This window comes from Blennius ocellaris, assembly GCF_963422515.1.
Source record: "Blennius ocellaris genome assembly, chromosome: 14".
NCBI lineage: Eukaryota > Metazoa > Chordata > Actinopteri > Blenniiformes > Blenniidae > Blennius > Blennius ocellaris.
In genome coordinates this window covers 8,687,067-8,705,497 of record NC_137663.1, presented here as the reverse complement: position 1 = coordinate 8,705,497, position 18,431 = coordinate 8,687,067, and the positions used below count along the sequence as shown (strand labels likewise).

The following is an 18,431-nucleotide window of genomic DNA, read 5'->3' as shown; positions in this document are numbered from 1 at the left end:
CACAGGCGGGGAGGCGGCGTTGTCTTCCAGCGGCTCTCGGCCGGCCGACATCTGATGCAGTTATTGTAGAAGAAAGTTCAGATGAGAGCGATGTAGCCTCGTGGTTGCCTGTAGTTTCCAGGAAGTGAGTTAGGTATTTAGACTTAGTTGCACAGAAGTGCGTGAACCGACTTATACATAAACAAAGTAATGTACTGTGAGAGAAACTGAAGAAATGGGCCTATAAAAAAAGAAAAGAAGAGAGACTGGTGAAAGCCTTTTAATTGTAACACTGTTGATCACAGTTATCGCCTATATTTAGTAGCCTGGTTCCATGAACACTTGACACCCTGTCGTTCAAAGTGGCCATCTGCTGTTTCACTGCACTAGCCATACTCCAGGTTCAGAGAGTCACTCAGAAAGGCTTAGGGACATTTTGTATGATTTGCACTTTATTAAATTCATGCAATGTGCCTAATATTGGCAAAACAGCACTTCTGGGGTCGTGTTTTTTGGGGGGTTTTCATTAAGAGTCTTTCACTTGTCAGGTTTATATAAACTTTTCCACCCAGAAACTGAAGCAACGAATGGAAAATACTTCTTTGTTATCTATACAGCTTTATCCTACTTGCAGCTGTGGGAGAATGCAGGGTACGCCCTGGACAGGTTGCATTTCATAGTATTCTTTTCACCATTATTTTCTGCAACTGCAAGAAAAACCTTTTCCATTTTTTTTATTACTTTAAAACCATTAATCAGGTAATCTCAGTGAAAAAGGAAGCACTTATTGGATTCTAGTTTCTGCAGGTATTACCTCACATTTAATTCTTTACTTCTGATTTTTGTATATTATTCAAGTGTTGACAGACTTTGCTTGCAAGCTTTACTGGTTGCATATAATCATACAATCAGAAGCTTGGTTAAAAAGGTGAATAATTTATAAATTACATCCAAGCAAGCTCATGCATATAGTGGATGGTTAATTTATGTTATTGTATTATCCAGTTGTTCATTTTGTCTGAGTTTAAGTTGTATAGGAAATGTTAAAACTGAAGATCAGCATGCAAAACACATTTGTCAGTCCTTTGTTTAGATTTTTACTTTTGACTGGATTCAACATTGAAAGGGTGGAGAAGTGGAGGTCAGAGATGTTAGTCGTTGTGATGACTCAGTCTGACTGGCCCTCCGTGTCGGCCTACTGAAATCCATGAATCTGCATCCTCATACCGATTGATTTTCTGCAGGTTGCGGCTTCCTCACACACTCTGCTTCTCAGATTGATGGAGGCAAATGCATGCGCAGATCAAGAAGTGCAGCAAATTAATAGCATTGACACAAGCCATTAGTTTTGCACCACATATGTGCAAATTAACCCAAACACTTTCAGAAAAAGTAGCAATACTTTAAACTTGAATTAAAACCCGATGCATTGTATACGCCTTAATAATAAAATGTTTTTAAATTCACAGTTCATAAACACATTTTTATATTTCTTAGTTGAATAAAATTTAAAGCTTGGTGACGTTCATGTGTATATATTTAGGTATTGTAGTTGTATTCACTCCTCCTTCCCATTGTCTTATTCGTTCAATAAAGTTGATTAAAAAAGAAAAAAGAAAAGTCTAGAGAGGTATGCAGCGCTGCCATAGCAACCAGAGGGGCTGCTTTTTCAGCTCGTGCCAAACGGGGAGCATGGAGGACGGGGGGAGACTGCTAAGAGGTTTGTGTCCTGGGTTTTATGTGTGTCTGTTTGGGGGAGGACTGTTCATGTGTGGGGCAGTTATTACAGGTGGCAGAATGTGAAAGGGAGCCAGCCCTCTTCCTCCTCCTCCTCCTCCTCCTCCTGCTGCAGCTATTAATACCCCCCTTCTGCATGGGCTCAAGGTTGATGGAGAATGCCTGGACCGGTGTGGATGGAGGAAGTCGCATCATGATTTGCAGAGATGTTGCCCTCTCCTGGACTGAGTGGGGTACTTTCAGTGTGGGAATGGGCAAGTGTGTGTGTGAGGGTGGGTGTGTGTGGGGGGGAGGAGAGGGGCCTGCAGCCTCTGTCACAGCTCCTGTCCACCCATGAAGGGCAGACGCTCACATGCACACAGTTTGTGTAACATGGGTTTCGCAGCAAGGACGGGGGGGATCCTCTCTGTCTGGAGGGACGCCGGAGCAACTTCAGCTCTCTGATTTCAGCAGCATGAACGGAATGAAGGTGTGCAGAGGATGACAGACGCTCTCTCCCTCTACACTAGCGGGTAAGACTCATTTACTTCAGGCTTTTTTTGTGTGTGTTTCTGTTCCTCAGCTGCACTTTTGTGCTGCCTTGAGCTTGAATGACGTGTTTCCTTAGAATAAACAATCTGTGTGCCGAATAAGATTTAAAATGATGTGTGTGGGGGGGGGGGTTCTGTCAACTTAGCTGCTTTGTTATTTTCAGAGCAGAATTTCATGTGTCTTTCACAGGATTCCCACATGTTCCACATCAATTCCAGAGTTCATCTGATGGGATTTTGTCCACAAGCTTTTCAAGTGTAAGGTGACACCCTGCAGGGACACATCATAATCAGCTGTTGTCCAAATCTCTAAGCTGCTTTCACACATGCACACACACACGCACACACACAAGGTGTCAGCTTCCTCAGTTCATCTTTTACAGATTCTTTCAAACAGATGACATTTATGTTTTAAAGACCGGCCGAAAACGTTTTGAAGCACAGCTTGACCACTATTGTCGATCTCGTAGAAAGTACACACACCTACATCCCAGTAGCGAGCACTAAATGTCAACAAAGCAAGATGTTTAACCTTTTTAGGATATGTTCATGTTAGTATATTTTTTACATACAACTTCTGACTTTTAAAATAAGAAACATTACGTATGATTTTTTTAGTGGAATATTCAGTTTAAAGATTTAAAAGTCACATATAGCTTTAATGTAGCTGCCACATACCAAACACTAATTGATACTTCTTTCCTACAATGACCTGTATTACTTGTTAAAATTGCCATAATTTCACAAAAACTGACTTGTTGTCACCACCGTGTATCGTGCCTCTGATCAAATATCTTGCTGTAAAGATCGTATGACTTTATTTCACTTGCATCGCTTCCTTTCCTCATATTCTCTCTCGATCAAACCGTGAGTTTCATTTTGTATGACTTCATGCCAAATCAGCTCATCTGCTGCAAACTTTATACTCAAACTGCACTCTCTCTCACGCATGGTTTTACTTTCACTTGGGGTGACGGTGCTGATATCAATTTACATCTCTTTTCCCCTCCCCCCGAACTCAAGTGGGTGATAGATTCTGAGTCTGTGGATTTTAGTTGAGTTTATCTGGTGCACTGTTGCAGTCGTCCACAATGGTCGTCTGTGTCTCCTGAACCGCCCCTCCTAATTAACGGTGGGGCACTAATGCATACACTGGGGGTTGACACTGACCCAAAACAAAGAGGTGAAACACAAAAGTCTTCATGTCCGTCCATCCAGATTCTCTACTCCTGGCAACAGCGCTCACAATGGGCTGATTAAATCCTGGCCAAGACGCCATTCCATCAAAGGTCTTCGTGCTTCTGCAAGGATTGTGAAGCAGATCGAGCCCAAACTTCTAAGTGTGGCGTTCAGCATGATATTCAACAAAGTCAAACACGTGGATCACGTGACCTGCAGCGGCATTCCCACACGGGAGCTGCCTAAATGCCCGACGAGTAATTCTGTGACAACATTGTCACAAATTGTTTTGTAGCGTTGAGGCCCAATGCGGAGTAAGTGGGTCACCGAGCACGTCTCAACCCAGCATGATGCAAAACAACCGACATTCGTCTGCCGCACGCATCACAACAAACTCAAAGCGATGCTTTCTACTGTTTGCCAAGCGAGTCGGAGATGGTATAGATTCAGGGGATCTATTCTGAATGTTTTTCTGTCTCAGTTCTGCCAGAGTCTCTGCCGGAGCGTCTCGTCTTTAGATCCAGGTCCCTGCATGCTTCTGAGTGTGAAAAGTCAAGAGGCAATCAGCTCATTTCTTTCAACTCTGTTCCCTGAGTGCCACATCTCTCCTCTGCAGCTCGGCTCACAACAACCCGCCACCGTCTCCGTGTCTGACACCAACAAATGCAGAACCAGCTCTAATGAGTACATGTAAGGAAGATACAAGCTGGAAAGGAATTACAAAGCTTGTCAGATGATTTTTAAAACACAGAAGGTCTAATTGCAACATTTCAAATCCAGACACTAAAGATGAGGTCTAAAGCTGTACTTTAACTTTCTCTTTTCTGTTCTCCTTTAGATCCTCCTCACGGTTGTGTTGCTGATCCGTGAGCAGAGGCATCATGGGAAATATCTTCCATTGCTGTCACACACTGTCAAACTACTTCAGGCGTCAGGATGGACGGAGGGAGGTGGAACGATCCCCTCTGCTGTCCAGCGAGGAGAGCGGATGTGCCTCCCCGAGCCTGCCGGACGACTTCGACGACGATCTGCTCACCGTGTCCACGGGCGTGACAAACCTCGCCCTGGAGCCAGAGCACTTCCTGTTTCCCGACATCATCCTGAGCAGCAACCTGGGGGGCGACGTGACCCTGGTGGAGCCGATGGTGTGTCTGCTGGTGTCCGAGGAGGAAGAGGGACCGAGGGCGAATGAGCTCGGAGAAGAAGCGGGAGATGGGAGCAGCGGCGGGAGAGATCGGAGGTTCTCTGAGGTTGAAACGCAGACGGAAGCGGAGACGCAGATCGGCACCGGGGTGCAGACTCAGACCGAAGCACAGGCAGAAGTTGAGACGCAAACAGAGGGTACCAGCGAGACTGTGCGGAGACCAGTTTGTACACTAAATGCTGGCACTGCCACAGAGGTGGAGGTGGATGAGTGGAACGCACATGAAATCCTGAAACAGCTGGATGTGCTTTTGGAGGCACAAGTAGCTCACGAGACTCACTCAGAAATCAGCAATGAACAAGACGAAATAGCTGCTCAGTTAGGCCGGCCATGGAGGGAGGGAGGACTGCACCAGATCGATGTGACTGACACTTTTAAGGTGGAAACTTTACAAACTGATATGTTACAACAGAGTGCTGATGCTGCTCGGGAAAAAACAGACTCTACCTGGACAAGAGAGTCCAGTTCTGTGACACGTGAGACTGACAAGAGTCCTGAATCAGAGCTCGTTGCAGGGATGCTGAGCGAACGCAACATGGATGAGCGCTCTGCTGCGGCGTCGTCCCAGAAAGAGGCAAAAAACATCTGTGATGTTCCTGAAACTGTGGAGAAGTTTGACCCCGACGAGTCTGACGCCGACTTCAAACATGACGAACATCTGGACGAGGCGAACCTGCTGTCAGACCAACCGGTAGACGACAAAGACCCCGGCGTCGCGGAGACAAACACGAACCAGACAGAGTCCTCTTCACATGTGGATCACATTCGGTGTGAGCAAAACTCACACCTGCCAGAGAGGGAGGAGACGGACAACAGGAGTCGTGAGCATCAGGTCGTGGAGCTGGAAACGTTTGTTCGGGATGAAGAAGCTGCCAGAACCAAGCAAATGACCCTGTTCTTAGTTGACAGGTTGTTTCTGGCGGCGCCGCATGCCAAAGGTGTGTTGTTTTGAGATTTCCCTCTTTCATCTTTGTCTGTATTTGCAATGTTCAATCAGTTCTCATGTAGAGTCCTATTCATCCATACATAGTGTGAAATTCAGATATACGAAGGTTAAAGCCAAATATGACTTGTTAAGAATGGAACAAGAAAGGCAAAAACATAATGTGAATATAAAAGTGACTTTGTTTAGTTTCTACAGTGTATTGCATGCATCATAAGAATATGCTAAACACTGCATTCTTCTCAATTAATAGAATGCTTTTTAAAATAAAAAATAGATATATTAACACAAAAAAAAAAATAACTTTCCTCTTTTCGGATTGCAAACATTTGTCTCGAAGCAATGCATTTCTAACATACTTGTATTAACCTCATATTGTAAATCATATGAAGATCAGCCTAAATAGAATGACAGAATAGAAAATGTATCTTTTGAATGGAGACCAAAGTGATTGGTTCTTATGTGTATAAAATGTGTATACGATTCTGTATTTTCATCATTTCAAAAAGTCTGTTATTTTTGTTTCCTTTCATGCTTTTCGGTCAGCTAATTAACAAACCTTAAACTGTATAGGAAATGTATGTTCTATATTGTGCTACCATCTTTTATCTTCATATTGCTTCTGTGTCTTCTGCTGACAGCAGTTCTGAATCAACCTGAAGGAAAACCGGACGACGGTCTCCCAGAGCAGTCTGAAAATGATAACAAAGAACAGCTGGACCTACGAGACATCGTTGACCTCCAGGAGACGGGCTTTACAGTCAGAATTCAGCCTCCTGGAGCAGAGAACTTTGAGCTTCAGGTTCTGCTCTGCTCTGCAACGCTGCCGTCACTTTGTTGAAGATGCAATGCCCAAGCCCTATGTCCTACTCTATGTCCTTCCTCTGGTTCCAGGTGTCAGGCCAGATGTTGGTGGTGGAGCTGCATCAGGTGTTGATGGACCATGAACTCACCTGCCACCGCACATGCTTCTCCCTTCAGCTGGGCGGCACCACGCTGGATAACCTGATGGAGCTGCGCTCCAACCAGGACATCCAAGAAGGAGCGCTGATCAAGGTGGTGGAGGGTAACTGCCTTGTCCTGTTCCTCCGTCAGTCATCTGCTTAATTTAGCTGCATTGCATCCAAGTAAGTGCACATTTGTCACAGATTCGTACACGATGCGTGATGCTCGTCTTCACGTCAGACACGTACGTAACCTCCTGAGGAGCCTCGACCCTGCAGACGCTTACAATGGAGTGAACTGCAGCTCACTGTCTTACCTCAGCTTTTACGCCAGTCGATGTAAAGGTAACGCTCCTCTGGTTACACCTCATGTCGTAACCCTTACAGGAAGTCATTCGGCTCCTTTCAATTCCTTATTCACGTGTTCAGAGAGTGAAAGTGTGAGGAGGCGAGCTTCTGAGAAGGAGCCCGTTGACTGCAGCCCTCCAGAGTTCATCCTCCCCGGGTGTAAAGAGCGACCACTGAGTCCACTGCAGCCCGTCAGAGATGACTGGAAGGTGACAAACCAGCTTCCAGCTGAAAACATCCATAATATCCAGTGGCAAAAAAAAAACATTCAAATGAATTAAAACCTCTGCTCAATCGCAGCCTTTACAGTGCCTGAGGGTCCTGACCATGAGCAGCTGGAACCCTCCTCCAGGAAACAGGAAGATGCACGGGGACTTGTTATACCTCAATGTCCTGACAATCGAAGACCGCGAGCTCAACATCACGTCATCCACGCGGGGTTTCTACCTCAACCAGTGAGTGTTGGACCTGTTGAACCATTTGTCATGATGTGAAGTGGTGATACAGAGAAGTTTCGCTCAAAAATCATAATTTAGAATCAAATACAGAAAGTCACATAATATAAACCAAGGTACACAAATACAAGATGGAAAGAAATGTACACCCAAGCCAGGACTCAGGGGACCAACAGCGTTTGATCCATTTAACATCTAATCTAATACTATCAATTGTTTTGTGAAATATATCGACAGTCACATTAGTTGTTGTGCTCATTCTTCTTTATATGGACTGACACCGTTGAAATACCTGTCGGAATATTTAGTTGGTTGTTGTTTTAATGCTTTTAAACTAATATTAAAACAGTTTACAGAGAAAGTTGTATAGGCATACAACTTCAACCTCTTGCTTCCTCACATTACCCCAGCAATGTAAGTGGTATTGTGTGCAACACTGACAAGATCTGAACCCACAAATTCATTAACATGACAGAGAACACTACATTTTTCAATAATTGAATAAAAAGAACCAAAAACCTTGTCATATTACTCAGAGCTCTGAGTCACAGGGCTGCCAGAGTGGCTTTTTTTTTATTGTCCATCTTGTGTGCAGTTGTGACAAGATGTACACTAACAATACAAGCAAGCTACAGCCAGGCCAGCGGAAATGTACCTGTTGTTCTCTGACTGCCACAGGTCCACTGCCTTCAACTTCAACCCCAAACCTGCACTACCCAAAATCCTCTGCCACTCTCTCGTCGAACTGCTGAATCAAGTCAGTCCTGCTTTCAAGAGAAACTTCAGTTCCCTCCAGAAAAAGAAGTGAGCAATTCAAAATAGAACCTAATTCAGCATTAAAGCCACTATGATTCGTTTTTATTCTAAACTCCAGCCGTGTTTTCTGCTGCCGACCAGAGTTCAGCAACACCCTTATGAGAGGATCGCAGCGCCATACCAGGTCTTCACCTGGACCGCGCCTCATGGAGACCACACCCTGGACTGCGTCCGAGCTGAGGAGACCCACACCAGCCGCATGGGCCAGGACGAGCACACAGCGGGGCAGGTTGCAGACACTAAACAGGGGAAATAGTCTCAAGTGTGGGAATGCAGGAAGAGGGCACAAATGAAGAATTGATTCATTTTAGTCCTATAAAGTGGACTCTGATGTGGAGAAATGTTGTTCCTCAAAGTTGAATTATCTGCGTTCAACTCCTTCAGTAATAAAAGGTCGCCTTGAACAATAATCTTGGATGAACGTGTTAGAACTTATCATTTCTTGCATTTGATGATGCTTCTCAGCCGTAAATCTTAAAGTGTTTAGAAATGTATACCTCAATTCTAAGGAACGTGCATTTATGGGATGAGCATGTATATAGTATATGAGTATATAGGCTGCATGTTGAGGAGGATATTAAGGTTTTGCATCCTGACCTCAGAGTCGGGACTGGAACGAGGAGCTGCAGCAATGCAGGGAACTGGCCAGGACCTCTCTTCAGGAGCGTCTCCATAGAGAGAGGAGCATATTCAAGGTGCATCGTATGTCTTTTCTTTTTCATTTCTGTTCAGCTTTTTCTCAAGCTTGCTCACCTTGGCTTTTCACTCTTCATCCAGACCAACAGTGACTTTGTCGCTGCTGCAACCCGCGGCGCCGTGGCTGTTGTCGATGGCAACATCATGCCGTTAAACCCCGGGGAGTCCCGTCACATGCAGATGTTCATGTGGAACAACATTTTCTTCAGCCTGGGCTTCGACGTGTCCGAGCACTACCGCCCGCTGGGGGGTAACACCGCTGCTCACGCTGCCGCACGCTGCGACCTGAGAGGAGCTCAGGTAGAGTTACTGACACCTGCACCAGCTCCTGGAGTGCATTTCATCTCATCTATCTTAGAATTATATTCACTAATGCTGCAAATGTAGTCAGTAGCCATGTTCACAATTAAAGGATCATATTATGTAAAATTGACTTTCTAATTTTACTGAAGCTACCTGGATATATTTGGATTTTATAAAAGCATTTGAAATGAATGAACAAAGATTCCCTTTTTTTTCCCAAGATAATTTCAACTTTCAGTGTGATTTCTTTTTCCAATATTACTATGTACTTCTGACAGAACTGAAAAGCTCAGAGAAATGTGTAAGACGATGTTTTGCCTGCTCTCTGATGAGACCGTCTTGCTGCAGGGATCCTGGTCTTTACCATAATGTTTAGTTTATGGATAGAAAGCTCTTCTTATCGGCTTTCTTGTAGTTTTTCCAGTTGTACTAATATCAAAAACTATTTATGACTGTTTTTGGTTATGAGAATTATGCATAATTGACTCTCTTCACAGGCTGTTGCATTAATAATGTGTAAAATCCTTTACCATGATCTGCTTCAGGCTTATGCGTCAGTGGACACAGAGGGACTTTACACACTTGGGACGGCTGTGGTGGATTATCGTGGGATCCGTGTCATTGCTCAGACGATTGTTCCTGGGATACTGGAGAAAAATCAAGAGCAGAGTGTCGTCTATGGATCCAATGACAACGGAAAAACTGTCGTTACACATCCGAGGTCCTCTCACATCTAACAGATGAAACATAACTTTCATGTTTAGATCTCCAGCTTAAATAAAAAACTTGCCAGAACTGACCAAAAGTGGATGTTTTGTGTCAGGTTTCTGGAGCTTCTGGATAAAGCTAGTAAACCTCTGAGGATCCAGCGCCACCAGGTGCTCGACCACAACGGCAGCCCCGTGGAGCTTTGCTCTGGCATCGAGACCATTGGCATTCTGGGTAACGACGGGCGGCCTTACATCCTGGACCTCCTCCGGACCTTTCCGCGGGATCTGAACTTCCAGTTCGCGGAAGATCAGATGAGGGACGAGACTCCGAAGGAGTGTCAGAAGTTTGGTTTCCCAAGGCTGCATCGACACAGCCTGGCCAGCCTAAGACCAGAGCTGATCCAGGCCTTCGTCCAACACAGGTGAGGAAACCCTGCAGATAGTCAAAGCTCATAAATGACAGGACATGAGGTACCTTGACCTTTACTTTGTGTTTTTTTTTGGTTGCAGGCATGAGGTCTTTGTGCAGATGGTGTCACGGGAGGAGCCCAGCCGACTGAAAGAAGAGAATAAAGCCACGGAGCTGAGAGAGGAACTCGCCAGCGACACAGAAACAGAAGAGAGAGCAGCAGCCAATGCTGACATGGGTAAAAAAAAGACCTGACAAATTATTTAAAAACACTGTTTACAAAATCTGAAATTGTTACGATGAAGCAGCGCTACAAATGAGTTGCAATAGAATAAACTGAAAAAGAGAATAGAACAGGGGTAGTTTAAGATATTTGTAGATCAACCAATTATGAGGTCTGCCCCGAGGCCTCCTACCAGAGGGACATGCTAGAACACCTCCTGGGGAGGCGTCCGGGGGACAGATTGTTTTCCCTATAAATTCTAAAGCTAATGTTGATGATATGTTCATGGTCAGCCACTAAAATTATTATTATTTTTTTTAATGAACAAAAAAGCTGTTCATGTAAGTGTTAAAAATAAAACGAGATCACAGTTGACTGAGATGTTGACAGATATTGTGTTGTCTTAAAGAATATCCAGGCTCAACCAATGTTGGTATCTTTACTTCTATGTAGCATCTGAGAGACGAAACGTGACACTGAGAGCTTGTAATGCAGTTGGATCAGTGAGCGACTCCTGCTTCGACATCTGCTTCAATCCTGATGTCTGCAGTCCAGGTATTGAATGAACTTGATCAAACACACACAGACACAAATGAAGTTTAGAGACTGAAGTTAAAGTTTGCCGCAGATGCTCGTTTCTCACCCGAGAGCATGGAGGACGTTCGGAGACAGAGGCGGCTGCTGTGGGACGCAGCTACATTTCTGCTGGCCAATCAGATCCCGGCAGTGGTGAGTTGTATGTGAAGCAATGAAGTTCAGGTCTGTCGTCGGTCAGGAAGACTCTACTGTCGTCACATCGTAGAAATCATGTTGGTAACATCCACTAAGAGTTGTTGTGTGTGTGTGTGTGTGTGTGTGTGTGTGTGTGTGTGTGTGTGTGTGTGTGTGTGTGTGTGTGTGTGTGTGTGTGTGTGTGTGTGTGTGTGTGTGTGTGTGTGTGTGTGTGTGTGTGTGTGTTGTGTTACAGCTGAGAGACTGTCTTGATCACACAGCACTGCCCATGGACGGCGCCACGCTGACCTCAGTGCTGCACCAGCGGGGTGTCAACGTTCGATATCTGGGCGTCGTACTGACGGAGCTGGACAAGACGGAGGAGAGAGCGAGACTCAGCCACATACAGGTTCTTCTTGTAATTTAAACGTATAGCAGCTTAATTTAGAAAATGGTCCAGGCTTTTTTTTCTTACTTTATCAAGGGACGAGTTTGGAGCCTTAACAGTAGAGACCCTGTTAACCTTTCTAACTGTGAGCTGGTTCCATGACAGAGAGGAGTCTGGGAGCTGAAAACTCTGCCTCGCCTCCTGCTTTTAGAAATACTGAAGCACTTTTTTCTGACAAGCACTTTTCAAAATGATAAAATGTCAGTGTCGCAATCAAATATTTTGCAAAGTATTTTAAAACTGACAGAGTAGGAATATATAACGGCATGAACAAGTCATAAAATGGAACAAAATTTGCACACACACACACAAACACACAGCCATTGCAGATTCTCACAACAACCATGATATTAATGTTTGTGTCTTCCAACTTTTTTCCTCACAGAGACTCACTGTCAGTGAACTCATCATCAGAAGTGCAAAACACATCTTCAGGAACTACCTACAGGTACAAAATCTTCAGAAAGGATTCCATTTCACATTTTACCATGATTATAATGTTAATGGTAAACTGTGATTTATGTATTTTTTGTTTCTCCCCTCCAGGATGTGGAGCCTGCCGCTTTTTCCGCAGCTGTCAGTCACTTCCTGAACTGTCTCCTGACTTCCTCCTCCTGTTTCCCGGACTCCTGCTCAGACGAGCTGCTCTCCCGTCGCAGGAGCCGCCGGCGGCGGAGCCACGGCAGCCGTGTGACCTCGCTGACGGACAGCGTGTGGTCCAGACTGACGTCCACTGACCTGTGGGTCAGGATCAGGGCCGAGGCGCAGGATTATTACCACTACACTGTGGATGGGTGTGTGTGTGTGTGTGTGTCTGTGTGTGCGTGTGTGTGTGTGATCAATTACATGCAGCAGAGTTTCACTCTTCTTCCATGTGTTCAGTGACAGTATAGATGACGTGATGGAAAAATACAGCCTCCAGAAGATCTCCCTGCTGAGAGAGATGGCCATCAAGACAGGCATACAGGTTGGACGTCCACCTTTTTCTTATTGAATTGAATTGAAAGTGAAATGACTCCTAATGCTAAACAAAATAATAATAAATCTAACTACAATAATTCATCCAAATGCCTCCTGACTTGCACTTTCCCTTCACTCCCATCTTTTAGTTCACTGCTGACAATGTTAATTAATTTCAGCATCATTGGAGAGTGTTGTTGTGATTTCACCCTGAGTAAAAGCCTCTACATAGCAAATATCAGCACATGAAATATATTTCTGTAAATTGTTGCAAAGGCCCCTTCCTCTTGAGTTCTTTTCAGGAATTGATATCTAAATAATTGGTAGGTTGAGGGATTTTACTGTCATCCTATAGATGAATTGATTTAAAAAATGAAAAATGTTTATAAGGTAAAGTAAGGCAAGGCACATTTACTTAGAGCGCACCACTCGAGCACAGGGCTTTACAAAGAAATTAAAGAAATAAATGAAAGCTTTACAAATAAATAAAATCAAGGTATAAATGCATAAAACCTATAAATATTTATAAAAGGCATCGTATAAGAAAAAGGTGATTACGTCATAAATGTGGTCCTCCCCAAAGTATATATTGTATGGGCACATAAATGAGCAACAACTCGAGCTATTCATTTGTCACAAAAAAAAGAAGAAAAGTAATAATCTAATTGGAACAGCGAGAAAAAAAGTCATGTTACAGTTTTCAAATAATCTAAATACAATTAATTACTGATCACTTGCTGACTTCATCATTCTGTTGTCATTTAGCAGTTCACAGCTTCACTTGATGGATGAACAAGACACAGTAAACATTGCATTCAAAAAAAAGGAAATGTCCATATCGTGCTGTTCACACATCTGGAAGCCGACGGTGCACTTGAGGAGTTTTGTGGTCTCAGACGTCACCTTGTTCATAATGTTCACTGTGTTTTCAGGTGCAATTGAGGGAGTACACGTTTGAGTCTCGACATAAGCCCGTGTTCAGCGAGGAGGACGTCGTCAACATGTTCCCTGTCGTCAGTCATCTCAGGCCGACGGCGTCGGACGCCACGCAGCTCGTGCAGCAAGCACAGGAGGCCGTCCAGCAGGGTGAGGGACACAAGCAACAACTTGGAATACAGTGTGACACAGGTCTGAACGCAAGAACACAACCGGGGCGAATATTTGGATCCGAACACAACTTCTAATCAGATGCTTTTTTTCTTTTTTTTTTAAATCCAAAGAGCGAAAACTGTTGCTATAGCCTTTTCCTTATATCAACATCTTTTCAATAAAGAGATCGAAAAAATTACCTAGGTGAGAGTATCACACCATAACATTGATGAACAAGTGGGTTATTATTTTATGGTTGAAAAAAAGGTGCAATATATAATTAATTTAAAATTGGCAAACATATATTTAAAATAATATGTATTCACAAATGTAAGTGGGCCAGTGATCACATATACTGTGCAGGATTTGTACGCACATGCAAGCAGACACATTCTTATAGTTAAAATACACAAATCCATGTCAGCGAGTGAATTAGACACTTTTTCCCCCAACATTTCTTGATTATTATGACCTGGAAGTTGTTCTTATATACTGTAGTGAATGCCCATACTGTGTGACAGCAATGAGCACAAAGCTCCATTTCTTGGCCTTCTGGTGAATTTTATAGTTTTGATAAAAGATTTGGGAATTATGGCGATGACAAATCCCTCAGCAGTGATGGGATTGTAATATATAATCTACCATTCAAACATCGACGACAGCAAGCCTGTCATGGGGAGGCCCACTGGCCTTCAGTGTCTGGCCCACTGACACATTGGCAGGTGGCTATATGGAGATCACACTGTCAACCTTGTGTTTGGAAGACGACCGGCTCCACCGTCCGAGCCACAGCTGCTCCACATGCTTTCCCCACGTCACACAGTAAACACAACCCGAGGTCACTCAGCGTACACACATAGTTTGGCTTCCTTCATTCAGATATAGCACGACGTGTGTGACGTAAACAATCCCAGCCCCTTGAGGGAAACATTCCCCGGGCTCCTCCTCGGATGTTACAAATTCCTCCACCTTCTTTGCTCGTCATCGCTCTTTTGTGGTTTCTTCAAGGGCGTCTCAAGAATGGATACGAGTTGATCGGCCAGGCCGTGACGCTGTTCAGCAGCGTGTGTGGCGTCCTGCATGAAGACGTGTGCATGTGCTTGCGCCTCCTGGGACGGCTCAGCTACATCTTGGGGGACAGTGCAGATGTAAATAGGATTTCTTTTGATTACCTTTAACCTCTGAATCTTCAACGGTCTCTGGGGCTGATTATTATTCAACCACAAAGGGATGTCAAGTGATGTTTCTAATGTTGTACAGGCTGTGAGCCACCAGGAAAAGACAGTCATGAGTTCAGAGAGGGTCCAAGGTATAGATCATCCACAGACCATACAGGACTACGTGAGTTCCTCAATGTCTTCATCCGCAGATTGTCAACCCGTAGCACGTTATCCACGCTATCTGAGCTTTTAAGTGTCTGCTCATCTTTTTGATTCAGACTTTTTTGGCTCTGTACTACTTCGCTGGAGGCCGACAAGCCACCGCCCTGCAGCTGCTGTATCGCGCCCGGTACCTCACCCTGCTTGTCAGTGGAGACGACCATCCACAAGTCGCACTGCTGGATGTGAGGGAGAACACACCCGCAAAGTCTGTCTTTTCTTTTCTGTTCTGCCGTTGTCGTGAATCATCTGTCGATACGCCTGCTGTGCCCCTCTGTGTTAGAGTATGCTGGGTCTGGTGCTTTACGGACTGATGGAGTGTGAACTCTCGCTCAAGTTCCTGCTCAATGCCTTAAAGTTGACCTCAAAGTACCACGGTGCCACGTCACTGAAGCAGGCGCACAGGTCAGCAATACTCATTTCAGTCAGTTTGGAACAGAGAAGATGACTTTGTATGAGTCATAAAAGTCCCTCTGTTTTTCCTTGTGCAGCCATCATACGCTCGCCACTGTGTACGAAACCAAAGGAGAGTTTCGTCTCGCACTGCAACACGAGAAGGAGGCTTACACTATATACAAGAGCCAGGTGTGTGGAACAATATGAACGTCTCAGTTGGTGTTGGTGTTAAGAATTTGCCCTGACGCACTGCAATGTCGATCACGTGAAGGTTGGTGAGAAGCACAGCAACACAAAGGAGAGCTCAGCGTACCTGAAGAGGCTCACCGAGCAGGCTGTGATCCTTCAGAAGGCCATCAACCAGCTTTACAGCAACACACCCGGCGCCTGCGTCCCACCTCCCAAGGTTTGTAAGCGACGGTAACTCTTCATGACGACAACGCTGCTATCTAATGAGCATGGCACAGACTGAAGTGTTGCATCTTCTGTTCACACATTGTGCCCTAAAGACTAATAATAAACGCTCCCACTTTGAACACATTAATATTTATGGCATTTATCAAGTTGGCGTATATTTGCGGGGATTCTGAAAGCAGCAAGCAGTTCTTAGTGATATCTTGTAATGTTAAAAAGATTAGAAAAATTGGCATACGACCATAAATTTACTGTCTGCTGTTCGCTTTATGCAACCAAGTGCAGACATGGAGAAATCAGACAGAGTTGTATACAAGACTACAGAAAATCTGATAATTATACAAGACAATATGAAGATTAGTATTCAAGGCAACAATCAACAACAATGCCAAAAGATGTAAAGAACAAGTAAGAACAACAAAAATTACAAATGCTTCACAATAACACTTAAAACACATTATAATAATAATTGCTAACCATATACAGATGAGTAGATCTCACGATAGTAGAATGTCTCCTGGCAACATCCAGTAGAAAGTAAACTCACCTAACGAAGCAGGACTTCTTTTTCACACCACGGCCAAAAAGCACTTAAACATATCTGGTTATCTCGCCTTTATTTCTCGACAGTTTTCCTCTCCAAACCTTCACTCCATCCTTCAGCAGCTCAACCTCACATGTGGAATCATCCTCATCCCTCTCAGGTGAGCCAACAAAACACTCCCAGGGTGGTTCATACACCTCCACATCATTTCTGTATGTTTGTACATTTTACAGTAAAAGAGTCGACGGGGTCCCTGGACATTTTCACTCACCAATTGTGATCGATGTGTAATATACATTCTGCAGTTTGAACCAATTTCCTTAAGCCTGTGCTGCACACGCTGTGGTAAAAAGTGTTTATGCATAACAGTAATAACAGACATCCAACCCTACATTTTTATTGGATGCAGAGATATGTAACGGCTTCGATTTCATGATGAGTCATCCCACATTTTACACGGTTTTATTGGATAAGATGGAAATATTAATGAAGAAATACTTCATTAATCATCCTGGCAATTATTTGTCACTGACCAAAAAGTAAATAGTTGATTATCAAAAACGACATTTAAAAAAAAACCCAATGAATTTCATGAATCTTAAATATTGATCTCACTCGTGATCACTACCCTCATATCACATGTTTTTGTCCTTTCTAGCCCAAAGGAAATTGCAGACTTGAGGACTGAGTTGCAAGGAAAGAATAAAGCTGAAGTAGAAGAGATAGAAAATCAATTATTCAAAACTGCAGACAGAAGACAACGATGTGGTGCTGTGGACCGAGAGGACAGTTACAGTGGGACACCTGAGTGATGTGTGAAGATCGCCACACAAAATAAGCAACAGCAACTAAACAAATGGCTGCTCTTACTAAATACATTATCCATGTGCGGATGTGTGCTTTTTGAGGATGACTTCGCTCTGTGTGTGTCACTGGAACAACTGGACGTTCGAAAGAACTTCATCTGTACCAGCATTTGTAGAAATACATGAATTAACTCAGCACCTTCCTCATTTTCTCTAAGAGAGGCACAATGACTGCCCTTTAAATGCTAAATACAACTGCGAGATGAGTGAATAAACGTGGTTCAGATGAATTCCACTGAGGAAAATGTGGATACAGTGTGGGAAAATGTGCATATATCTTGGATTCTTCAAAGCTGCTGTTTCATGCTGCAGTCCTCAGACTGTCCACTGGGTTTCACACTTGTGCCATTAACATGATAGAAGAAGAAGTATGAATCTCAAAATAATATCTAGGATGCTTTGGACGTGTACAAGCAAAATAAAATGATCTCCTGAATCTTGTTGTGACTTTGTGACCGCTTAGTGACTGTGAAGCAGTGACACAAATCTGAACGTTTTATTCATTTATTCTAAAAGAGTCAATTAGTTTAATACTCAAATTACTCTAAACGGATAATAACAATAATAATAATAGTTATTATTCTTATTATAATTATAGTAATAGACAAATGGTTTATTTAAAAGAACACATAACATACAGAACACAGCACATCTAAGGTAGCAACAGCTAAATCTCATGGTCATAGTAAGAATGGGTACTATAAACAAAAACATCGACAAAAAGTCGAGATAAATGAATTTGACATAAACAAAATCACATAAACATTTGCACAGTGAGGTTTTATACAATAGCCAATCCCTAGGAGCTCACATTCATAAGATAATTCAGTATCGGGTCCCACGTTTTATCAAGCTTGTCTCCTCTATCTTCATTATAGACTGTCATTCTTTCAAGGTGTAAAGTATTTGACAATTCTCCCAGCCACAAATTAAATGAAGGCACAGAATCCAATTTTCGAACATGTAAAATTTCCTTTTTTTGCAATCACCACCCCAAGTTCAATAACTCTTCTTTCTACTTTATTGACAGGAAAGGACACTTGTGGCCCCCAAGATCACTATCATGGGGCTGAGAACCAAAGTCTTACCAAAAGCTTCAGAGTAAAACTGAAAAATACCCTTCCAATATGAATGAAGTTTACTACATG

General features: G+C 43.5%; 1 protein-coding gene across 1 annotated transcript; it reads left to right on the top strand.

Annotated features, from left to right (window-relative positions):
• Positions 1–4,306: 4,306 nt before the first annotated feature.
• Positions 4,307–17,574, top strand: LOC308139197 (clustered mitochondria protein homolog; the record flags this gene model as incomplete). The annotated part of the gene is made up of 28 exons (XM_080508543.1): positions 4,307–5,567; positions 6,214–6,374; positions 6,467–6,638; positions 6,721–6,861; positions 6,946–7,073; positions 7,165–7,319; positions 7,998–8,123; positions 8,217–8,364; positions 8,738–8,830; positions 8,913–9,131; positions 9,680–9,855; positions 9,958–10,266; positions 10,355–10,491; positions 10,930–11,031; positions 11,105–11,205; positions 11,444–11,596; positions 12,021–12,083; positions 12,182–12,429; positions 12,518–12,602; positions 13,528–13,681; positions 14,693–14,832; positions 14,945–15,025; positions 15,123–15,248; positions 15,347–15,468; positions 15,555–15,648; positions 15,731–15,865; positions 16,504–16,577; positions 17,076–17,574. The coding sequence occupies 28 exons, from the start codon at positions 4,307–4,309 to the stop codon at positions 17,227–17,229; spliced, it is 5,058 nt and encodes a 1,685-aa protein (XP_080364669.1). The 3' UTR covers positions 17,230–17,574.
• Positions 17,575–18,431: the final 857 nt, after the last annotated feature.